Genomic DNA, 26517 nt, shown 5'->3' with positions numbered 1-26517 from the left:
CATAACCTAACCTTATTGGAAATGGTTCGTGGGGCTATCCGTCAGTTACCCATGCATAATGTACAATTTGCACAACTGACAAACATGATAGTAGGTATTTTTCAGTGAAGGATGTTGGAAACACTGCATGCCCAATACGGTAGTCAAGATTTGCCCGCCATATTCTCTGTTATGGAAGCGAAAAAAGTAGTCAAAGAAATTGTGTTTTTTTCGTGTAAAAGGCATAACGGCACCTTGAACTATGTTCTGCAATACACAATTGGTAAGTACGAACCGTGCGAAACACAAACTATACGATTTTATTGTGTCTCCAATCTGTGAAACTGCTACCCAATATACTACTGCAGTAGTGTAATAGTGATGCATGTTTTTTCGTTTCATCAGATGGATGGCATATATAAACTTCACAAGATGCTTACTGATCCTTGTGTGGATTATGGACTGTGCAATCGTTTTTGCTTTCAGTAGCAAAATTGTGGCCTGCAAAGGTGTACGTGTGTCATTTGTGTGATGTGCATGAATTTTGTGTGCTTTACGAGAGATAACATGCATGGAATACAACTTATACACTATAATTTGAGCAATGAGCGCACAATGCTTTCGGTTTTTGAATTTGATAGTGGAGTAATGTAATACTGATGCATGTGTTTGCACTTAATGAAATGGATGGCATATGTAACATTCAGTAGATTCTTAGTAAATCTAGTGTCATTTATCGAGTGTGCAAATTACACCTACATCAGTATTAATGTGATAGTCTGTTCGTGAATGAGACATGAAAGAGGTGTGAAGAAGCTTCGAGTGGTTCTTTGGTTCTGTCTTAGTTTTGTGTGGTGCTTATGATAATGTTTCGTTGATTCTGTGTAAAGCAGCTATAGTGACATGGAGTTCATTGCATGTGTATTGTGTGCTAAAATATTGTTATTGGCAATGCGTTCAGTGCAACGTTTTATGGTACAAGAGTTTATTTTCAATGGAATTTTTAAGTTTTTGACGCAACACATCATTCTAGTGAATTTAAAATGATGTGTACACAACTTTCTGTATGTCAAGATCCTTAGTGTGTTTAGAAATGTGCGGCATAGGTATTAGGCTATCAGTATTTGATGTTTGTGCTGAGGAAAGCAACAATTCTGTGTTTCCGAGTGTGTTGCGTGTGCGTAAAAGGGAATGCATTCCATTTACGTGCAATTTTAGTGTATATGTCAAGTGTGGAACTTGATGCCACAAAAATTTAGTTTCAGGTTGTGTAAAAGTCAGTAGTAATACCTAATGCATGTGATTTCAGTAACATGGATGCAGTTTATCTAATTTAGAAGACATGCAGTGAAGAGAAGTTAGTTCATCTTTACATTTAACATACGGAATGGAGCCGTTGAGTTATAACTTACTTCAATAATTTAGTAATTGGCAGAATTACACAGTGAACATATTGTAAATATGGCAGGAACATGTAAATACTTGACTGTGCTTACATAGTTCCATCAGATTATCCATGTGTGAGAATTGCTTGCAAGAAGCTTCGCAACTCTTTTCTGTGAAACATGTTTAACTATGCTAAAGATAAGTTATGAATGTTCATGTTACTTGATGAAAATGTTATTTTCAGAATTTTAAAAGTGCACCAGTGTCTTAATAGTTTAATATTTCCCCACATTGTAGTTTCGTAGTGACTTTTTGCTTTTGACTAACAAAATTGTGTACCGTAAAGGTGTACGTGTGTTATTTCTGTGATGTGTATGCATTTTATGTGCTTTACGAGATACAACATGCATGGAGTACAACTTATACACTATAATTTGAGGAATGAGCATACAGTGCTTTCGGTTCTTGAATTTGATAGTGCAGTAATGTAATAGTCATGGATGTGTGTGTGTTTAATGAGATGGATGGCATACATGAACTTGAAAATGCTTACTGAACGTACTCTGCCTTACTGACTGTGTGATAGTTAAAAATGGTGAAAATGAAATGTGTACTAGTACTTATAAGTGATAGATTATTCGTGTGTTATAAGTGATAGATTATTCGTGTGTTAAGTATCCCATTTGTGTGAAAGTCAAAAAGCAGTACTAATTTACTACTCATCGGACAGATTTTTTCATTTTTACACAAGAAACTACTTACGATAATAACTTCCTATAGCATTGTCTGACATCTGGAAGGTGTTTTGTGTTATGTGGGAATGTTTCATAGCAGAAATTCATGTTCTTTCTTGAAAATTAATTCTCTGACTGACAATATTCTTCCATCATTTAATTTTGAAGTTGTGTTACATTGAAAACTACCATTTTGCTTCAATTCAATTGTATTCACATAGTGCGTAAAAGCTACTGAAGTATAAACTTGAAATTTCAGTAGACAATGTTACACTACTATAAAACATGTTCTCCTCGAATATATGGAATGTAAGTTTAGAAATAAAATATGCATTGTGTTCGACACGTGCATATTCCCTGATTGTGTGTATACATAAAAAAGACAGGGATTTTTTTTCACCATTCAAATCAATGTTTCAATTTAAATGTATTTACACGTCATGGTTACAAGTTCATGAAGCTAATTTTCAATGTCTCGCAAACATTTAGTGAAAGTTTTCAATTTTATTATCTAAAGAAATGAAAGTTTTCAGTTAGAAAACCTTCCCATTGCTCTCTGCATTGCTAGATTTGACCCTCCGAATGATCTCCTGGGTCCGGCTGGTTGTGGATGTGAATGTTTCTTGCCCTCTGCAGTCAGTTCTCTCCTCGCCTTTCCTTCTTTATGCAGCATTCATGAGCTGCATTTCTTGGAGATGGTGAAACCACTCCTCTTACATTGCTCTCGCAATATGAGTATTTTGCACCGGAAAGTTCAGTGATGTACCCTTCCCAGAATGGTTGTACTTTGGCTCCATTCTACATGCACAGTACGCAAATGCACTGCTGTACACTCTGTACGTATCACTCATACTGCCGCATTTTGCATCGGCTCTGTATGTTTACATGAGGTACAACTGTTATCTTTGTAACTTGTTACCACAGATCGCGAACAACCTTCTGTGATGTTGTCACCTAGTAATTAAGGGATTCTGAGTTTGATACCCAGCTGGAATGCATAGTTATTAAGATCCCACTTTAAACAGTAGGTCCAATCCCAATTAGCCTATCTGTGCATAAAGTGGTCTAAAAGAATAAAGAACTCAAACCAAAGGCAGGTTGGCAGTGGTCTTTTCTCGTCTCTCCTGAATGAACAGCATTGAACTAGGGCAGTTGATATTTTCAATTCAAACCTGCCCCTTTCACTTACACTGTTGTGTCAATGAGGGGAAATAGGCAACGGGATTGGTCACTAGCAGGGTAGACTTCCCTACTCATCACAGCATGTACTCAGAACAGCTGGTCAGACATCTGCATGTTCTTACACTGTTGGATGTTGAGAATAATGCCATCTGTGTTTTAACAATTGAATGATTTTGTAGCTAGGATTCTGTCCTAAAATAACCTGCATCCTTTCTTGGGGGGGGGGGGGGTTGTGGGAGGACATGCTACACATATAGTCCCTTTAATTGCCTGTCAAGTGCACAGAGGAGATACACCCCTTTCTGTGCATTGCTGCTTGGATTCATTCAAGTTTCAATGGCCTCAAAATGGAAATTATGAGTTGTTCTTAATAAAAGTTTTTTTAAACTTAACGCAATACGTTTAAAAGGCATTTTTCAGGTACAAACAGGATTTTGGGAATGTACAGGAATTATGGTTTAGTTTGGCATTTTATGTCCTGTAGAATTTCAGTAGAGGTGTGCTGTGTACATGAATCGTGAAAATACTCAAATTTCATATGTCTAGAATAGAGGGTTGCATAGTCTGCCTTTTACCTACCCACTGCCCGCTTGCCTGCGAGGACAGGTATACCTGCTCGACTGCCCACGGCAACGAGTCGACTTGCGTCTTTACCCGGGTACTTGGTCTTCAAGGTGCTCTGCGCTTACAAGGTAACTGGGCATTCAACAAGACCCGGGCACCTGCAAAACCTGCTGGAAGGAAACAGCCCTCCGGCAGCGTGTCGCTCCAGATGTTTCATCACCACGTGGACAGCTACAGCAAGTGTTGCCTACTTACGTAGCTCCTAAATCCTACGAAGTCCTAGGAGGAGCTCTCTCCTCCAAGGAGAATTTATATACTTAGCAATTTCAGTTCAGCATAAGCAGTTTTTATCTTATTGCCAGGAAATGCACGCAGTATTACAGCTTCATTTATCTAAATAAATGATCGAGCAAACAAAAATCTCCTCACTGAAAACTAATTGTTTTTCATTGCATGGTGCCTTAACCAGGCACGCAGTGGCGCAACCAGAGGGGGCAGGGTGCATTGCTCACAACCTTGGACGGAAAGTAAGTCTAGCGGAGGGGTCAGGGTGGGGGTCAAACATTAAAGTACAAGAAAAAACAGGCTAGCAGAATTTAAGAGTAGCAGGGCTAAAGGGTACTCAAGATGGAATTAATTTTCATATTTTTCTTGAATTTTCATTCCAGACAGCCAACGTCACCTGCAGGGGGGGGGGGGGCGGAATGGAGGGGTAAATGCAACCTCTTGATTTCAAATTTTACGGGGAACTTTTCTAACGATGGAAGCGGCCCCGGCGCCCACCCAACGTCGAATAACATGGGTACCTGGGGGAAACCCTGGGGGGTAAAGGCGGTCAGGGGCGTGATGCTGATCACATCACCCCCACTCATGACCGGATCAAGAAAGTGTGGGGCGTTACCACACCCCCTATACACCTTCATGGCGTGGTGCTAAGCACAGGGGAACACTTTACCTTTTTTTTTTAGAAATATGTTATAAAATATTATACAGTCTCATCAAGTTCAATGCCGTAGCAAAGGGGTAGCGGGAGTCGGCACTGAGCGCCGAACGATCTAAGTGAGAAAAGTTTTAAAACAGAGAATGCTATGGTGGCTCGTGATATTATTTGCTATTAATGTTGGTTTGTTACGAGTTGGATGAATTGATTATGTAATACGTCGCTCCATGTGAAAAGAAAATATTGTAGATGGAAATTTTACATGCCATATGTATGTACATTCGGAATGCATTTATCATGCACTTTCTTTCTTTCAGAAACAGTTTGTGTGCTTGTTTTCCATTATTAGCTAATGTGAAATTGACGTGTTGAAAAAAAATATTTCTAATCCTCTGTTTCAACACAAATACATGAGAACGGACTTCTACCTCCTCTTTGCGTGCCCTTTTTGCGTGATTTATGAGGATAATAATGCCTTTCATGCTACTTTATTACTATTATTGTGATTGTTGTTCTTGGCACGTTTATCCAAGTACTTGAAACCCCCCTCCCCAAACGAGGGTAACGGCAATGCCCCTGGCTGGCAACGGCCCTGGTGTTCGCAGTAGAACAGTGTGTTGTTCGACTCGCGACCTCGGCGTCGAACGTGACATGTTTCAGTCCTGGCCTATATCACTATATATACGTATATTGGTTGTTTACGACATATACTTATGGATCCTGTGCCACAGGAAACCTATTTCAATGTGTGTGTGTGTGGGGGGGGGGGGGTAGCAACATTCGTAAATCTCATTTCATTGGTGATGTGGCTTACGAAGCTTTGAGTTCCCTTTTTTAAGTAGTGAAAATCTATTGCAGTTGGCAACACCGCAGAACTGTGTGGGCCCGGTGCAGTTTCTACTCGAAGCAACTACGTCATGCAGAGGGAGGGGTCTGCAGTTGATGGAAAGAACGAACTGAGACCTACTAGGTATCGTAAGACTGAGGGTACCCGGCGGGTCTACAATGCCTGCCAGGAACGATCTGTGCAGGTGGTCAGACAAGCTGCTCAAGCGAGGGTGTTGCGCAGATTGCATGGCATTTCAGGAGCGATGTCTCGCGAACAGGTCTGCTCCAGGTCTTGTTCAGGCCTCTGGTCTAGAACATAGGAAAAAGTATGCTTTGAACTAGAAATCCTTTCCCTATTCATGACAGTTATCCTTGAAGGAGACTGAGAAAAAGATTGCCATTGATATTGTTCATTCAAAATACTACCTTCATATTCATCTATTACAATGAAGTGATTAAATGTTAACAATAATATGTTGATGACAAATTTAAATCCATCTTGCAAGTTACAAAGGAACCCTTAGTACGCCGCACGGTCTGACAAAAGTAAGCCCAGTGTCGCTGAGGCTTTGAACGTGAAATTTGAATTTGTATACATAATTGAGAAAAATCGTAAGAACTCTGGCACTATGGGACCAATCTACTTCGGATAACTTTTGTTTTGCAGGTAATACATCAGTGCATGCAACCATATAAAATTTGGATGCCCCAACTGGGGGGGGGGGGGGTGTTATTGGCAGGAGCTGTATCCCCCGAATTTCAATGAAAAAAACATAAAAATGTGGCGTTTGGCCCCTCTTCTCCAGCTACTTTGGGGAGAAAACCGGAACTTTTGCTTTTTTCTTTCAAAGAATGGACCTTCTGCAACAGAATGAAACTTGATTCATGTTTCTGGGTGCAATACAATTTGAATAATAAGGCAAAACGTAAAACTCTGTTTTTTTACTCAAAACAGCGATTGAGCGTGAAATTTGAATTTGTATACATAATGGAGAAACATCATAATAACTCTGCCACTATGGGACCAGTCTACTTCGGATAACTTTTGTTTTGCAGGTAGAACATCAGTGCATGCAACAATGTAAAATTTGGATGCCCCAACCATGGGGTGGGGTTACGAGAGGGGGCTGCATCCCCCGAATTTCAATGAAAAAAACAAAAAAATGTGGAGTTTGCCCCCTCTTCTCCAGCTACTTTGGGAAGAAAACCCGAACTTTTGCTTTTTTTTTCATTCGCACTTTAATCTTGTGTAGCTACTGTGAATCTATTTCTTCCCTGTTGAATCAGCTCTTTGTGGAAATATGTCCGGAATGTAACGATTGTGCATTAGGGAGATCGATGAGACGGTCTTTCACAGCCACTGCTCAGAACCGATTATGGAGAGGCCTTTCCTAACAGAGGAGGGGAGGGAGCCTCTGCAGTCCTTTGTTTTGTCTATACTTCTGGATAGACTCACGCTTCTGGACTCTGGCTATCATCAAGCTTCATTGCATTTCTAACATAGAGGTGACAGAAAGCTGACACCGCCAAACGTCATCGAATCCCCCCTCTCCTTGACCCCTCCCACCTCCACTTCAGCTGGATCACCAGGTCCAAACAACAAAGATGAATGTGTGCCTTATCAGTGCTAAATCACAGTGTTGGAAGCTTGGAGGAAAACAGCATCGTAAATACCAAGCATTTATTGTGTCTGTCAACTGAGGAGCTGAAACACGTGACATATTCCGAGAAAGGGGGGGAGGGATTTTGGAATTTTCGTAAACACGATTGCAAAACATGTTCCCGAACGAACGGGAGTACTTGCAGCATTTTTTTTTACATTGTCACCTTGCTTTGCAACAAACATGGCACAGGCCTGCACTAGACATGGAACAGACCTGTTTGTGAGAAATCGCTCCTAAATTGTCATGCAACCTGTGCAACAAACTTGCATGAGCACATTGCCTTACCACCAGCCCACATGGTTTCTGCCAGGTTTTCTAAACCCTTTAGGTACCCAAACTTATTTAAATAGCAAATTTCAGTACATTGTTTGTTGAGGAACATAGTGGTTCGGTTTTCACTTTAAACTGTAGGTCCAGTCCGAATTAGCCTTACTGTGCACAAAGTGGATTTAAAACACCAACTCAATTCACCATGTGATGTAGTTGCTTCACTTAGAAACTGTAGTGTTGCCAACCGCAGCAGGTTTCCACTACAGAGAAAGGAACTCTGAGCACCACCGATGAGATTTAAAAATTGTGCTACTTTCCTACACACACTTTTGAAATAAGTTTTCATTAGTGTATCCTCCATACAAATGTGACGTAAACACATTCTCAAAATCCGTTTTTGTGAGATGTATCCCTCTCCTCTTCTTCCAGACATCTATGACAATACAATTACTTCTATTTTGGACAAACTTCATGTTGAAGGCTATGTCGCCTCAGCCTATGAATGTTAAAGTAACGATTTTGTCACTTACAATCCTAGGTTCGAGTCCTGGCAAAGGGCATCGTTGTTCTTTTCCAGAAAACCTCTTATGCATCTCAAGTTTCCTAAAGTATCCTTTTTATTTTGCCTAGTTTGGTTTAGTTGAATTTCATCAACATTTTGCTTCTTCCAGGGAAAAGTTAAATGAAATATGAAGGTTGCTGTTGTTGACTTTAGGGATTACATAAATACTTGTTTCCATTTTCCAAGTATATCAGAACTTTTAAAAAACAAGCCAAGCAGCTTAAAGAGAAGAAATTAGTAATCATTCCAATTCACGAAGTACCCACGAGATTTCAAAATCTAAAGATGCTCATTAATGATTCGATCTTAATTTGAGTATGTGAAACATACCATGGTCCTACATAACTTTCTTATCCTGGTGGGTGATACAGTGTCTGAGAATATCCCCTCACCTCAAGAGACATAACAAAGTGGGTTCTGGTACATCTCATAACACCATTTCTGGGAATGGTAGGAATAGGATGAATTTGCAAGATGTCTCTAACACTGGCACACATTGCAGATCATGATTTGCTGGCTTTGTTATATTCATAGGCTTTTAATTTTCCTTAGCTTGCAAATCTAGCTCAGCCCATTTTGTGTATACCTGCGATAACTGGTCTGAGTGAGAAATGATTCAGTGCAGCAAGTATAATTGTAAGTGACAGGAGGTCAACAATTGAACTTGAGAAACAGAGTTACATTTTGATCAATCACCAAAATTATTGATGAAAATAAACTCCTAATCCTTAATTGTTTCACCACAAATCTACAGGGAAGTATTCTGTGTATTGTTATGTTCGTGTGAGGTAATGAGTTTGTCCTTTTTTCTCTTATTTATTTCATCTGTACATGAATAGATTTCAAATATTCTCTCTTTGTATTTACCTGTTACTATAAAACCAGCTAATGAGCCTGCTTAACTTTAGTTTCTCCTCCTTTGTATCCAAACTTTTTTTATATGTATTTGCAGAGCTTGAAAAATTGTCTTCAAAGCTAGGTGCTAGCTCTGAAAATCACTCGCGAGGAAACCACCTACTAGCAATTGTGCATTCTCAGTATGTTTCAAAAGTCGCACAATCCAAACTTTAAAAATTTATATCATGAAAATCGTAAGAGATATTTACACCAGGTTTTCTGCACTACACTAATCCTGTAGGTTATCACTGGGTTCATAAATTTATATTAGCATTTATCTGAATAAAAGCAATTACATTATTTTAAAAAACATTGTTAATTTCCTGAAAACATCTGAGAACTGATTTTTAACAATAAATACCAACTCTTAAATAATTTGTGGGATGATTTATTGGTGTTTGACTGGTTGTAAAACAGTTGATTTATGAGGTACAGCAGGAGCAGGTCATTTTTATTGGAAAACCTCTTGCACATGAGTGTAAGAATGAGCCGTAAAATACTCTTCAGAAAAGCACACACACTGCTTCAATGAATACGCCATGCTGAATCAATTTTTAAAAAACAGGCACAGTAGTGAGCGAAGAGAATTTAATGTAACCAGGGGCAGCCTAGGATTCTCTCAAGAGTCCAATTTCGGCACAAAATCTTGATTTACAATTTTTCACGTAAATGTATAGCCAATACTTAGACACATGTTGCATGCGACTGTTGGCAATATTTCGACCTGCTAGTGTTGCCATATATGGAGATATGTCCCAAAAATGGCACTTTTCACTCAACCCATAAATTCGCCAGACAAAAATTGATCAAATGTTGCACATGACCAATATTTATTTATTTACTCAGAGTTTCAGATACAGTGCTATTTGGTCATTTTACAGTGAAACAACATAAAGTAGAAACAAAGATAACAAAAGATAGAAAACAATAACAGGATAGGGTAGATTGTCGAAAATGACAGACTGACATGGCATGAGTCATCAAATGTCTAATTATGACCCTTCGATAATTTCTTACATATTTTTCTTACTCAGAAGTTCATTTCTGGAAAAAATTGAATGCTGCTTTCCCTCAGTTATTAATTTATATAATTTTCTGTACCAAGTGAACTGATAATTTTAAGCATTGAGAAATATCTCGATGGATGAGGCTTTATAATGCAGAAAACCCGGTGTAATATCTCTTACGGTTTTCATGAAATACATTTCCAAAGTTTGGGTTGTGCGACTTTTGAAACACACTGTATAAGATGCTGAGCATCTCGGTATTCAAAACACCGCTAAATCATTTGAGAAAGCAGGAAATGGGATGTTGGGGGACAAAGGGTAAGATATTGTTACGGACTCTATGGAATGTTCACAACGTTGATAAAAAAATAATAATTTACTAACTTACGCTGTACTGCAATTTGAACTTAGAATCATCAAAATTTCCTACATATTATAGCAAGAGATCACAGTCACCAGGCTGAAAATTTTAGTCGCCCTGGCGACCGGGATTTTTCGAGCCCTGTGTATTTGTATTTTTCGTATATTGCATCATTTTACTATCAAATTTGGATAATCACAATGGTGAGGATGAATGAGGTAAGCTTCAGAAAATTTTATTGTAAGCCTGATTTAAGTTCAGATTGGCATGTCCGGACAAATTTTCAGTTTCAATTGTAATGCAAGCCACTCTGCTAAGTGCCTTCATCAAAAGGAAGTTTGTCAAAGTTTTAAGTCCACTTTATTCACAGAAATTCTAGCCAGGGCTAGACCTACTGTCATTTACTTCATTGCCTCCTTCATATAATACTAGTTGCAAAACTGTTTGTTACTTACTTTACTTACTTATCTCTCTTAAGTTTTTAAATTGTGTGCATTTGTTATATCCATGTTATGTATATTTATAAACATGTAGCTTAAGACACCATGTAATGGAAGAAAATCTGTTTTCAATGCTGAGTTTTCTGCATGCCTGATCTTCATTTATATAAATGATGCTGTAAATGTGGCGTTCTTTTTCTGGCACTAAAATGGATATATAAATTTACTCTCCTAGTACTTCATGATTTGGGAGTTACATAAGGTGGGAACACTGGCTGAAGCTGTCCATGTGATGAACACCTAAAGCAACGCACTGCCGGAGGGCTATTTCCTTCCAGCAAGTTTTGCAATTCCACCACAGGCATTGTCATGCCCATTTGAGTAGAACAGAAGGATTGACAAATCAGATCTGATGATTCTTATTTTTGCTTTTAGAATGCTGGTAGTGTTACTTTCTTCCTCCTAACCAAATGTAAGCCAGCCCCTGTGGCGGAGTGGTTAGCACATCACACTATGGTGCCAGGGGTCCCAGGTTCGAATCTCAGCCTGGGCATGTATGTATGTGAGTGTCCATTCATCAATGTCGTCACTCAATCCCATCTTCGCAAATTAGCCAAAAGTGGCATAAATTGTGAAGTAAATTAAAGCAAGTCAATCAGTCAGTCTAACCAAATGTAAATATAATTCATCCTACATAGGCAAGCAACCCCTTATTCTCAATCAGTGTGCTGAAGCTGAGAATGGAATCAGTTTTATTTTGTTTTAGAAGGCATGCATAGATGGAGGTACTAGTTAAGAGTAAGTCCCTGTCTTGTGAGAGACAGCAGTGGCTCCGATACCTCCACATACAAACTGATGACTGGACTGCTACAAAATGCACTGGAACACAAATGAATACCAGCATGATGAAAGGTGCCGAGAAGGACTGGTGGATGAACAGGCCACGCATCCGTAATTGAGTTTCGATCTGATAAGTGAAGGATACAGGTGGAACATACTTTTCAATCAGCAACCCAAGATGTATGTCTTTTATATCGTGTGTAATGTTACTATGGTCACCTGTGACACCATTATTCAACTTTGTTGGGAAACATTAAGGCAGCTTATTACATTCCTGGTAACTCTCTTTCTCTCTACTCCTGTAGCCAGGAACATGAAGACACTAATGGCATACACAGAAGCCTATCATCAGGGTAGGTATTAAAGGAAAGTCCAACCACTAAATGAGTATAACTGCCACCAGGTTACTTACATCAGGACGCCAAGATCTCAAGAAGTGGAGTTTGAGTACTTTGAAGTCAGTAAATGTGGATGGGAATTAATACTTCGAAGATTAACTATTTCTTGGTGGCAGAATAATACTTTGAGGTCCAAGCTAGGACTTGTGATAATGCCGAGGAATCCTGACACACAGACCTGAACTCAGACAAGCTCTCAGCATCGAGAATCTGAACACCTATGCCTAGCAATCCAGACAGTGAGCTTTTTAAGGGAGGGAGTCGAGCAATACCAACTTGCCTAGCAACCCAGGCTGTGAATAAAATTAAACTCAGAACTCCTCAATTTTCCACCGTATTTATACTCATTCTCTCACCTTTAATCTCCTGCCTTTAGTAATTTTGTAACATACTATTCTGTGTTATTACATGCAAGTATAGCTTGTTTACCGCGCGACCGTAGGCCGCTCAACGGCCCCTTCATGCAACAGGTCCCGGCAAATTTTGTTACAGGAAGACCGTAACAGAAACAGCTTGTTTTGAAATGTTTCCACTTTTCACAATTTCAGTTACAATTACAATTGAAATAAGCACATACCTTGTCGCAAGGATGCTGGAAAAGGTGTCCTCCCAAATACAAATATTTCTGGCACCTTACTTCTGACATCTAATCTTAGATTAGACATCGCTACTTTATCCTCAGTTGACAGAAAGGGAAGACAGCATCCCGGCGCATAAAGCAAACTGAAAGCGTAAAATGATATTTAAAAGTAATAATAATGATGATCACTAACCTCCTGTGTTATAAGAGATGTTGAAAATGACCTCCTTCAACAGCAATACAACACGTTTCTTAGGTTCAGAGATCCTGTCTCTCGTAATTGCCTGACCACTTTTTTGCAAGAATTCGTATTCACGTAATTATCGTACATAAAAACTTTTTGTTCAAGACTATATTTGTTTAGCGGCATAACTAATGAATGAATAACAATTAACACACAATAAAGAACTAGCACTGAATAGCACACCAAATCAATAACACAGTATAAAAAAACATGCATACTGATAAACTCAAACAGAAGTGAGCATGAGGGTACGCCTGGTAGCCAACAGGTTGCTAACCATTTTTCGGCAATGTCCCTACGCCAAGTTAAGCAACTAAAAAAAAACCCACCACCTCTTGAGCATGCAAAACAGAAGATAAAATATACACATTTACTGCTCGGTGCTTCCACAATTAATGAAGGAGCAAATTTACAATACAGGGGACCCCTTCCCGATTTTTCTAATATTTCGCATACTCACTAATTGAGGTCTATTCACGAATTTGAAGTTAAAATTGGGAGGTCACGTGTAGAAATTGCAAAATAAGTGAAATTGAGTGGTCCGCGATCGGCATGATTGCTCATTATTTACTGGAAGATTTTGTGTTTCCAATAATTAAAAAATGAAATATACATTCCTGATATTACTAAGACCCCAAATTTTAACTATGTTTGCCTTGCCCATCCTAACTTTACCTAACCTTACCGAGAATGGTCAGTGGGTCTATCCATTAATGGTTTTGCGCTAATTGTGATTACGAACCGATAAAAAAATCTTATTTTCGTAGCACTTTAACGGCAAACGTTCATCATCCAAGACACCATTTTCGTATCCTGCAATTTTACGATTGATGCACTGTTGCCAAACTTACCTGTAATCAAATCATTCCACACTCCACATGTTCTTCTACAATACATCGTGATTGTCGCTGTCACATGTAAGCACCTTCTTTGGGCAATATACTGAAATCCATAAGTTTATTAATTAGCCCAGGTCCATCCTCCTGAACACTCCACCTAACAATCTGTACAACATTAACCAATTTTTTACTGTTCTCTTCCGCCATTTTTACACAATCCATGCTCTCCAAGTATGAAATCAACAGTGTGGCAATGCTGTAGACAGCATAAATAATTGCGAACGTCATCAATTGTTCATATCAACAAATATGGCTACCATACTTGTATACTGAGAATCATTACGAGAATTGAAAAGCTTATTTTACAACTTCTACTCGTTAATGAACATTTTTTTCACTTCACCCCAACATGTTAACTTGAGATAAATCATCACAACTAATTATTTCGTGAGAATAAGATGTAGCATAGAAATTACAGAAGGGCCCGGTATTGTACATTCTTGCCTTAATGAATAATAGGGGTGTGCGGGACAGAATTTTTTGGGTTGGGACGTGATCAGGAATTTTTTTAAATCCCGACATTCGGGACGAAAAAAATTGCAATTTCTCGACCAAGTCAGGAAATGTTTCAGATTTCCCGAAGTCGCGATCAGGACGGGAGATTTTTTCCCGATCCCGGTCCTGACTTTTCAGGATCCCGCACATCCCTAATGAATAACGTTGAATCGTTTACCGTTGATTATGTTATTTGAAGTCATACATACATGCTGCTGCTGTGAAGAGATAGATGTTGGTTGGTGATTCTGTATTTCCTTCAGTCTTGAACAATTTTGGTCCCATTTTATTTCTCTTTTTCGTTTTTCTATCACTTAACATTGAAAATATTCTTTACGTTTCCACATTGCAATGTGGCAATGTTAGCACTATTTTCGCGAGAGTGGAAATGTTTTCAAAAGAGAACTTGCCTTGAAAGTTCTTGGTAACCGATAACATGTTCCAAAATTCTGATGGAGATTTGTTAGTAAGTTCTGTTTTCTCCTCCTCGCTAAAATATCCAGATAAACTAATCCATTCATTCCAAATCGAGCATGAAGAAAGTGCAACTGACTGATGAGTATGCTTTGCACCTTTGCACAATAAAATGTTATTTTCCAAGATTGAAAAACGTCCCTACGTTTTCCCTTATTTGGTAAAATCTGTCACTACGCGGGCGAAATATAGTGAAAAGACCCTATGCGTAGGAACATGTCCCTACTGTTGGCATCACTGCTGACAGGTGTTGCATTTGTTCAGTATGAAGCACCCTCTTGCAGCTGACAACTCCCCTGACCCCCGATAAGCTGCCGGTGCTCGCGTGACAACTGAGGATAAAGTAGCGATGCCTAATCTAAGATTAGATGTCAGAAATAAGGTGCCAGAAATATTTGTATTTGAGAGGACACCTTTTGCAGCATCCTTGCAACAAGGTACGTGCTTATTTCAATTGTAATTGTAATTGTGAAAAGTGGAAACATTACAAAACAAGCGGTTTCTGTTAACGGACTTCCTGTAAGTCAATTTGCCGGGACCTGTTGCATGAAGGGGCCACACTGCGGCCAATGCTCTGATGATAAATGACTGAAATAACCACCCTGTAGTAGAGTTTTGCGAAAGATACAAATAGAATTGTCATGTTCTTGTAGATTAACAAATCTAGGGTCCGGTGTCCCATTCTACACCCTCGATTTCATAAGTTGTTTTTCTTTTTATGAAGATTATGTGATGCTAATTATGAGGAACAAAAATTTGGAGTGCGGAAACAAGTATTTACGAATGTACAGCAGTTTGAAGTTGAGATATTGTCTTTTGAAATTGAGTTCAAATTTCCCACCAATTTCGGGCTCCGCCCCTGGGGTAATTGACCTACTGCAGCCCGTCTTTATCTATAGAATCCCTTTTAAAGGCATGTTAGAAATTGGCTGGAGTCACCTGCCCCCAACACCATTTCTCACTGTTTTCCGCATTGACACATGAAGATACCAAAAATTAAGGCTAAAATTAAACCTAGGAAGGTTTACCAAGGCCAGGCACTGAATTGCAGGTCGAAGTTAAATTTCAAAGTCCAAAAATGAAGTAACTCCTATGTTGAAAGTTCTTGTTGTACTTTTCTACAGAATACCACCCTCCACTCCCGTCCCATCATAAAAATAAGAAGTCACAAATTATTCCATCCCCTTCCCCTTTTCGGCCTGCAGTGCCAAAAGGAAATAATTAATTCCAATTTCTGAAGTCGCATAAATGAAATCCAATGTCTGAAATGTCCAACTCGCCAATATATCACACAAATAACATATCGCAATCGCAAATGTTCCCATTGCAAAAGTCAATCATAATAAGAAAAATAAAAAATTCAGACGTGCGCCTGTGACATGAATCCATGATCCGAAATCTTCAAACTTGTGCCTGTGACATGAATCCATTATCTGCCATCATAGAAGCCCTGAAAAACCTCATTGGCCTACACAAGGAATTTTAATTTTAAGAAAAACGTAAGTTTCATAGCACGTAGATTAAAAAAATTACCTTCTGTGCTATTTACAAACACTGTTTGTTATGAGGAACTAAATATTTTCACAAAAATATTTGAAATGTGCGGAAAATCGAGGGTGTAGAATGATACCCTGGAGCCCTCAAAACTCCTCAATTTTCCACCGTATTTATACTCATTCTCTCACTTTTGAACCCATGCCTTTAGTAATTTTGTAACATACTATTCTGTGTTATTACATGCAAATATTCTGAAAATACATAGTAGAGTTTTGCGAAAGATACAAATAGAATTGTCATATTCGTGTAGATTAACAAATCTTTCCATATTGAGAAATTACAATTTTACCATTAGCTAATCACAAAAGGTTAGTATGTTAACATCAATAATTTCATGATTGGCAAATGCAAGTTTACATCACAAAGTTATCTACATTTGTTAAACAAGTTTTATCCATTAGATCATCACATAAAGGTTAGTTCATCAACATCTACAATTTCATGATTGGGGAGTTCACGTTTACATCATAAAGTTACATTCATTCTATAAAGTAGTTTGTAATAAGCATTATGAACTCTCCTCAATACTAAACCTTTTAATCTTTTGACTTGTACATTATTAACTTATTTGAATTTTTATGAAAATGTGCAAGGGCATAACAAGGTGCAATATTACCTGGACATGTTACCATTTGTTAGATAAGCATCTCAAATGGTTCTGAACCCTCGACGAGGTGAACTGTACACTGGATGACTTATTTGGTGCAGGTGCCACTGAGTTCTACCACCGTGGTCTGCCTCAATGTTGGAGATGGGTTATTGTTACAGATTCATACTATTTCTGATTTTCCACATATGTCTTACTTCATGATCTTTGCAGGGATCAAAATCCAACATAACTTTATTGGGTACTGTACAATTTCCCTACACACCAATTGGCATCTAACTTAGCACAAATTAATTCCAGTTGTGTGAACGATACATATTAGCTGTTGAAAAAGTATACACTTAGTTTGCATGTAAATATAAAAAGGAAACCCACAGAAGAAAATGGACAAATTGTAAAGTGTGCATTGGAGATATTAAACAGATAGCATTTGCTGGATTTGATATTGCTCACATTATGGACCTGTTCTAAGTGTCAATAAATTATGTTGCATAATTTTTGCATGTTATATGGATTTGTTCCGTAGCATGCTGAAAAATTGACAAACAAGATTGGATGCAAACATTGAATATCCAAATCTCTCTCACAGGTAAAAAGATACTTGCAAAGACGAAGGCAGATCAATTGGTTGAGATTAATTATGACCATGTCCCTCCGGAAACATCTGAGGTAAGTGTTTTTTTCCTGTTATTGTTATCACTTTTTCTCAATAAGATTCCACCATGTTTTATGACTAGATCATAAAATGGTTCATGTCCTTTGTATATAAAATTACTGCAAAGTTACAAACACTTAAATTTCTAAACTCCTTCGATTTAATTAATCTCAGAATAATACTACGAGGGGCATTCAAGTCAATCTGGGACTTTTGAGTTTATAAAATAAAAGACTACATTTCAAGGGGTGGAAACTGCTTTTATTTTTCGACATACGTATATATTAGTTTCTGTTGATGATTTATTGATTGCAAGTGAAAATGAATCTTCAATTGTTGATATTGAGGAAATTTGTCCCAAACGTTTAAAGTTAAGGATTTATGGAAACTAAATCATTATTTGGGATTACAAATTGAAAGGAATGAAGAAGGAATACTTCTTATTCATCAAGCCAACTACATTGAGAAATTAATAAAAAGGTTTGGATTGGAAGATGAAAGGACATCGAAAGTTCCAATAGGCACTGGATATTTGAAAAATGTAAATGCATCAGACTTATAAAAAAATAATGAGTACTATCATAAAGCAATAGGCACATTATTATACATTAGTGTGAATTCAAGACCAGATATAGCTGCAAGTGTATCATTATTGACTCAAAAGGTTACACAACCAACACAGTTAGACTGGACTGAAGTAAAGAGAGTTCTACATTATCTGAAAGGGACTAAGTCATACAAACTAAAACTTGGATGCAGAGAAGAAAAAGGAGATACAGGGAGGTTATTTCAGTCATTCACCGCCAGAGTGACGGCCGTTCGGCGGACTCTTCATGCAACAGGTCCCGGCAAATTGCATTACAGGAAGTCCGTAACAGAAACCGCTTGTTTTCTAATGTTTCCACTTTTCACAATTACAGTTACAATTACAATTGAAATAAGCACGTACCTTGTCGCAAGTATGCTGGAAAAGGTGTCCTCTCAAATACAAATATTTCTGGCACCATATTTCTGACATCTAATCTTAGATTAGTCATCGCTACTTTATCCTCAGTTGTCACGACAGCGCCTGCAGCTTATCGGGGGTTGGGTGAGTTGTCAGCCGCGAGAGGGCGCTTCATACTGCACGTGTCGGCAGTGATGCCAACCGTAGGGACATGTCCCTAAGCATAGGGACTTTTCACTAAATTTCGCCCGCGTAGGAACGTAGGGACAGATTTTGCCAAATGAGGGAAAACGTAGGTACTTTTTTCAATCTTGGTAAATGACATTTTATGAATTAGTTTATCTGGATACTTTAGCGAAGAGGAGAAAAAAGAACTAACTAACAAATCTCCATCAGAATTTTGGAACATGTTATCGGTTACCAAAAACTTTCAAGGCAAGTTCCTTTTTGAAAACATTTCCACTCTCGCGAAAATAGTGCTAACATTGCCACATTCTAAAGCGGAAACGGAAAGAATATTTTCAATGTTAAGTGATACAAAAACAAAAATGGGAAATAAAATGGGACCAGAATTGTTAAAGACTGCAGGAAATACAGCATCACCAACCAACATGTATCTCTTCACAGCAGCAGTATGTATGACTTCGAATGACATAATCAACAGTAAAGGACTCAACGTTATTCATTAGAGGTGTGCGGGAACCCGAAAAGTCGAGACCGGGATCGGGAAAAATATTTACCGTCCCGATCTTACTTCCCGACTTTTCGGAATCCCGAGAAGTCGGGAAATACCGAATGGTCACATTAAAAGTCGTTAATTCTCGACGTTTTCTGCATTGTAAGTTTCTGGAACTTATCGGAAATTGTGAGTTTTTATTCTACAAATGCAAAAACAATCACTTAAAGTGAAAATGACGTGTAGAGTTCGAGATTTCCAGAGCTTTGGGAAATTTCGAACATTTCCCGTACCGAAAATGTCTGGAAATTGCAATTTTTTCCCGTCCCGATCCAAAAAATTCTGTCCTGCACACCCCTATTATTCATTAAGGCAAGAATTTACAATATCGGAACATTCTGTAATTTCTATGTTGCTTTTTATATTCACGAAATAATTAGTCGTGATGATTTATCTCAAGTTAACATGTTGGGGTGAGGTGAAAAAATTGTTCATTAACTTGTAGAAGTTGTAAAATAAAATAAGCTTTTCAATTCTCGCAATGATTCTCCGTATGCAAGTATGGTAGCCATATTTGTCGATATGAACAATTGATTTTGGCAATTAGTTACGCTGTCTACAGCGTTGCCACACTGTTGATTTCATACTTGGAGAGCATGGATCGTGTAATCAAGGCGGAAAGGAACAGTAAACAAGTTGTTAATGTTGTACAGATTTTTAGGTGGAGTGTGCATGAGGATTGCCATGGGATAATTAATAAACTTATGGATTTCTGTATATTGCCCAAAGAAGGTGCTTACATGTGACAGTGACAATCACGATGTAGAAGAACATGTGGAATGTGGTCTGATTTGATTACAGGTAAGTTTGGCAACAGTGCAATTGCAGGATACGAAAATGGCGTCTTCGTTGATGAACGTTTGCCGTTAAAGTGCTACGAAAATAAGATTTTTTTTATCGGTTCGTAATCACAATTAACGCAAAACTATTCACGGATAGCTACACTGACCATTCTCGGTAAGGTTAGGTTAAGTTAGGTTACGCAAGGCAAACATAATTAACATTTGGGGTCGAAAAACCATGCACGGGTAGCCCCATAAACAATTGACGGATAGCCCCACGAACCATTCACGGTAAGGTTAGGTTAGGATAAGCAAACATAGTTACAATTTGGGGTCTTAGTAATATCAGGAATGTATGTTTCGCTTTCTAAGTATTGGAAACACAAAATCTTCCGGTAAATTATGAGCAATCATTCCGATCGCGGACCACTCAATTTAATTTATTTTGCAATTTATACAGGTGTCCCCCAAATTTTAACAACTTCAAATTCGTGATTAGAAGGCCTCAATTAGTGAGAATGCGAAATATTACAAAAATCGGGGAGGGGTCCTGTATTGTAAATTCGCTCCTTCATTAATTGTGGAAGCACCGAGCAGAAAGACTTGGTTAGTAAATGTGTATATTTTATCTTCTGTTTTGCATGCTCATGAGGTGATAATTTTTTTAGTCGCTTTACTTGGCGTAGGGACATTTGGTCAGTTGTAGGGACATTTTGACTACGTCTGTAGGGACATTGCCGAAAAATGGTTAGCAACACTGTCGGCTACCAGACGTCAGTGTACGTTCATGTTCACTTCTGTTTGCGTTTATCAGTACACGTGTTGCTTATACTGTGTTATTGTAATGTGCTACTCATGGCCAGTGCTTTATTGTGTGTTAATTGTTATTCATTCATTAGTTATGTCGTTAAACAAATATAGTCTTGAACAGAGAGTTTTTATGTACGATAATTACGTGAAAACGAATTCTTGCAGAAAAGTGGCCAGGGAATTACGATAGACAGGATCTCTTGAACCTAAGAAACGTGTTGTATTGCTGTTAAAGGAGGTCATTTTCAACATCTCTTATAACACAGGAGGTTAGTGATCATCATTATTATTACTTTTAAATATCATTTTACGCTTTCGGTTTGCTTTATGCGCCGGGATGCTGTCTTCCCTTTCTGACAACTGACGATAAAGTAACGATGTCTAATCTAAGATTTTCTGTCAGAAATAAGGTGCCAGAAGTATTTGTATTTGGGAGGACACCTTTTCCACACATACACAGTATCCTTGCGACAAGGTACGTGCTTATTTCAATTGTAATTGTAACTGTAATTGTGAAAAGTGGAAACATTACAAAACAAGCGGTTTCTGTTACGGACTTCCTGAACGCAATTTGCCGGGACCTGTTGCATGAAGAGTCCGCCGAACGGCCGTCACTCTGGCGGTGAACGACTGAAATAACCTCCCTGTAGTAAATTAATTGGGTATGCAGATTGGGGAAATGATTTACATGATAGAAAATCAAATAGTCGATATTTATTTAAATACAAAGGTAGTGTAATAAGTTGGGCAAGTAAGAAACAAACATGTGTAAGCTTATCTTCTACGGAAGCAGAATATATTGCTGTTTCAGAAGCCTGTCAAGAAGCCAAGTGCATTAAACAATTAATCAAGGAAATTAAAGACAATTGTAATGAACCAATTGTGATATATGAAGACAATCAGATCTGTATTAAAATGATTGGAAGTGAAAAGGTAAACACTAGGACGAAGCATGTAGATGTAAAATATAATTTTGTTTGAAATTTAGTCCAAAATGGTGAAATAACAAGTATTTTTCAACAGATATTATGATTGCTGATATTTTGACAAAACCATTACAAGGTGTAAAAACAAACAAAATTTGTAGATTAATGGATATTGATGTAACTTGAATGTTATTTAAAATTGCATACTTTAGTGTGTCATTGAGGAGGTGTGTTGGAATATAGCAATGACACACATAAAGTCAAGAGATGAGACACGGCATGTAGCCTACAATGTTTTGTTAGTCTGTGCATAGTCTGTGATTGTTGTTACCATGCTGTTCTTCAATTTTTCTATAGGCAGAATTCTTTGTTTGTCTACTCTACTAATGTGATTCCATAGTTTGCCGTCAACATGTTCGGAAGGAAGCTGTCTGACACAACAGTTGCACAGCTGTTGGAAGATGAAGACATGAGCAATGACGACTTATTGATGTTTGCACTTATTGCAAACTTTTCCATATACACAACACTTATATTTCACATGAATTTTACCACACTTTTTACATTCATATGGAACACTTTCTTCCTTCCGTCTCACCTGTGAGTAGTATAATTGGTCCTATTACTGGGACACAAAAGTACGACCCCCCTCAGATTGGTTTGGCTACACTTAAAACTATGTCAAGATGCTTATATAAGCTTATTGCCTACAGTGTGCTACTCTGTCGATCCAAGAATTTAGTAAAATAGCCCTCGGGGATTTCCCGTGAAAAGTACGACCCCCCGCAGATTGATTTGGCTACATCTACAAAAGCTTCATCTGTCAGATTGTTGTCCATAGGATCGTAAAAAATATGGCCCTCTTGGCATTGTTTTGGCTACACTTAAAACTAAGCCAAGATGCTCATATGAGCTTATAGCCTTTAGTGTAATACTCTGTAATGTGTAATCTTATTAGCTACACACACACACACACAAGTTTACTTCTGGTCTACTTCTATTATTAGGCAATATTATGATGACCTACATCTAATGTGCTGTTTTCCGATTGGTTGCTGATGACCTACATCTAATGCGCTGTCTTCTGATTGGTTGCTGATGACCTACATCTAATGCGCTGTCTTCTGATTGGTTGCTGATGACCTACATCTAATGCGCTATCTTCTGATTGGTTGCTGATGACCTACATCTAATGCGCTGTCTTCTGATTGGTTGCTGATGACCTACATCTAATGCGCTGTTTTCTGATTGGTTGCTGATGACCTACATCTAATGCCCTGTCTTCTAATTAGTTGCTAATGACCTACATCTAATGTGCTGTCTTCTGATTGGTTGCTTATGACGTAATGCGATGATGTGGTGTCTTCTGATTGGTTGCTTATGACGTAATGCGATGATGTGGTGTCTTCTGATTGGCTCACTGTTTCAGATGTTTTCAATGCGGTCCGCGCTTAGGCTATTTAAAGAGTTTTTGCATTACAGATCAGTTAGTATTGTGAGAGTGGTTGAAGAGTATGGATGTGTTGTTGCAGTGCTCCTAATAATTTTTTTGTTAAAAATTAAGTATTAGTAATATAGAATATCCTGTAACTAGAACACAAAAAAATATAACAGACTCGTATAGACTGGACTACAGGTTTGTTCGGTTTGATATACAGAAATTCTTATTATTCATATTAAATGTATTTCTGGTATACTGTACGAAAGGCTTATATTTTGTATAAAATAGTCCGATATTTGACACATCCAGCTTGTTTGTTATAATCCACTCATATTTAGAGTCAGGCAGATACACTAATGTATATCTGTCCCAGTTTGTTATACAAGATCAATACGGCTTCTACTACATGACATGCATTTGCGATCATTGCCCCCCCCCTTCTCTTATGTACACGACATGCCTGTGCAGACTAGGGATGGCCAGATCCGGATCCTGGCAGATCCAAAATCTGGATCCGGTTGGTTCCGGATCCTAAAATTTTTCGTATCCGGATCCGCCTGAATTTTCGATCCGGATATGGAATTTTCAGATCCGGATCCAGAATTTTCGGGTCTGGATCGAAAACTTTTGGATCCAGATCCAGAATTTTCGGATCCGGATCAGTTTTGCCATCCCACATGCACTTCTTTGGAAAGTAAGAATGTGCTTATAACATATTGTTACCTGCTAATATACATACATATACATATATATATATATATATTTATCCGACAACCAATGTGACTACCGTCAATTTGAAAATTCCATTTAAAGTGACGACCGGGTGTTTAGGACGACCGTATACGGTTGCCATGAAGGCAACCCTGCTTATCGTTTTCCTGATACTCGAGAGAGTGTAATGAACTGTCGTTGGAAATACGTCATTGATGCCACAATGATAGTAGAATGTCAAAATTGTGAAATTTTGAAGTAATAGTACAATAAACTGTCATCGAAAATTCGACCATGTTGCCACATTGGTAGCAGAATGTCTGGATTGTATATTTTTTTAGTTCACGGTTCCTCCGCTTGGAGCGCGACAGTCGGTCGCCGTATATGTTGATTTTATACACTTTGTTCATAGTTTCATTAAAGTGGCAACCGAAAACGAAGTTGGTAGCATTGGATAAACCACGTGAGCGTTCGTATACATTTCTTTCAGACTACCGAGCACACGGTCCACCAACGTGAAGAAGCAGGAGTGATATTTAATGTGAATGCTTTGTCTTGCTTGCAGGGTTCCGACATGCGCTAGCTGCAAAAGGAAAACGAAGAAGTACAAACTCAAATAAAACTATGGTAAGTTGAAGTTTCAGTAACTTTATTTAAATAGCATACTATTGCACGTATGTAAGTAACTAGAATATTCTCAATTCAGACAAAATATGAGGTTATCAAGCTAAAATCGGTGTTACTTTGTGTGTATGTGTGTGGGGAGGAGGGGGAGGCCGAAATTATTAGCGTAATACTGTGGAGAATTTAATTTAAATCTACTGCAGTGAGATCGGACTTTTGTATGTTCCACGTTTAAAATTAAATCAAATGATTTCATGCGCAGATTGCAAACATCGTTTTTTTTTTGTTTGTTTTTTTAAAAAAAAAACCGGAAACGAACAAATACATCAGAAAGCCAAGGTACATGTTCTGTTCCTACAAATCTGTCACTCATTGTTTGATAAGCCTTTGTTCTCATATTTTTAGGGCTGCTTTTTCTTGTCCTATTTTGTCAGCGGCTGGAAAGCTTTATTTCTGCATAAAAAAATAAGAAATAGAAGAGCCGTCCATTAGTAGCCTGAATGCTCATGAAATTAATTTATTTCATGATCTGTGTACGAAGTAATCTCTAAGACCAGAGTCTGAGATACATAGTATTAGGATGGCGAAGCACTGTAAAAATAGAAGTGGCAGTGATTTACATTAAATTTGTCATAAATGTTTTTAATTCAATTTTTTATTATCTTGTAACTTGTTATATTTGCGATATGAATCTCTCCCATGCCGTTACAATATATTTCCAATCAATGTAAATGAGTTTTTTTACCATTTCAAAACTTTTGACTAATCGCGACGATGAGAATGAGTGACAGAGTGATGACATTTATGAAGGGACATTCACAGAGAACACTCATGCCCAGGCCAGAATTCGAACCAGGGATCCCTAATAAATTATTGAATAGCGTGTTACAGTAGAAGCATGCACACCTTTAACAACATACCATTAAAAACTTTATTATTATTTCCAGGTGTCGAGAGCGAAAAAGATCTTACAAATGGTTCAGAAGAGTAGAGGTGGTGGAAAAGACACCCTAACTGGATGGAAACCAAAATATGAAAGCACAAAAGGACTGTCAGAAGAAGCTGCGTTTTGCAAAATTGTAAGTTTCTTTGTTTCTGTAGGCTTTGTTTATACGATTGTTTACATGGACGTAACTTGGGGCCTAATTTTAAAGGGGCAGAATCTTACTTTAAGCTTAACTTTGGGGGCCAGAATCGAAAAAAAAAATGCCATCCCATAAATATAGAGTTCACGATTATTTGCTAAATAACTGACATTTGTGAAATCACAATAAGGACTCTGTATTACTTTGCTATCCAGGTCCAAGAAGGCTAAAGAAGTTAATTTTTACCAAGTCTGAAAATTTTGGATTTGCATAATATTTTGATTACATGCTACTATATGATATGCACTTTTGAGGATCACATTGCTATAATTGTTAGCACATTGCCTGTTAGGCTGAAACTTAAACTAAGCTGCTCCTATGTGCGAAATGGTCCTGAGATTTGGATTCTGTGTTAAAATGTAGGTTCAGTCCAAAATTACTTCTGTATGGCAGACTAATTCATTTTCTTGTATATATGAAACCCAAACTACTCACGAAAATATGCTGTTGATGTTGAATTGCATTCTTGCCTAGTGAACAGGCGCTTGAATGTGTGTACATACAAAAAACGTTATGATGTAGTTCAAAACATGAACATTTATTATTTTTTTTTTTTTAAAAAAAACAGCTCTCTTTCTGTATACTTGCATTTGGTATTTCATGAAGTAATCAATGCAGACAAATCAGATGGTTGTTCCTAGAAATTGTAATTCATTGTGAGTTCATGTGTAATTTGTGTGTTTTGAAAAAAAGAACACCAGTACAAATCTTCATGGCACTCTCAGAAGTTTCATTACTGCTGCCATAACTATTATTTTCAAATGAGAACCTTGAGGAAAGGAGAGTGAGGAGCCGAAAACAACATTTTGTGGATAATATTCGAATGTTGCTAT

General features: G+C 37.9%; 1 protein-coding gene across 2 annotated transcripts in view; it reads left to right on the top strand.

Annotated features, from left to right (window-relative positions):
* The window catches only part of LOC145984483 (uncharacterized), a 236083-nt gene that overhangs the window by 2617 nt on the left and 206949 nt on the right, over positions 1 to 26517 (top strand). For both annotated transcript variants that reach the window (XM_083118139.1, XM_083118140.1), the window contains exon 3: positions 17498 to 17577. In XM_083118139.1, the coding sequence (XP_082974265.1) occupies positions 17498 to 17577 (80 nt within the window). The remainder of the gene's footprint in view (positions 1 to 17497; positions 17578 to 26517) is intronic.

This window comes from Lepisma saccharinum, chromosome 2 (genome assembly GCF_977018435.1).
Source record: "Lepisma saccharinum chromosome 2, izLepSacc3.1, whole genome shotgun sequence".
Classification (NCBI taxonomy): domain Eukaryota; kingdom Metazoa; phylum Arthropoda; class Insecta; order Zygentoma; family Lepismatidae; genus Lepisma; species Lepisma saccharinum.
The sequence above is the reverse complement of the archived record's forward strand: the minus strand, read 5'-3'. Positions and strand labels throughout refer to the sequence as shown.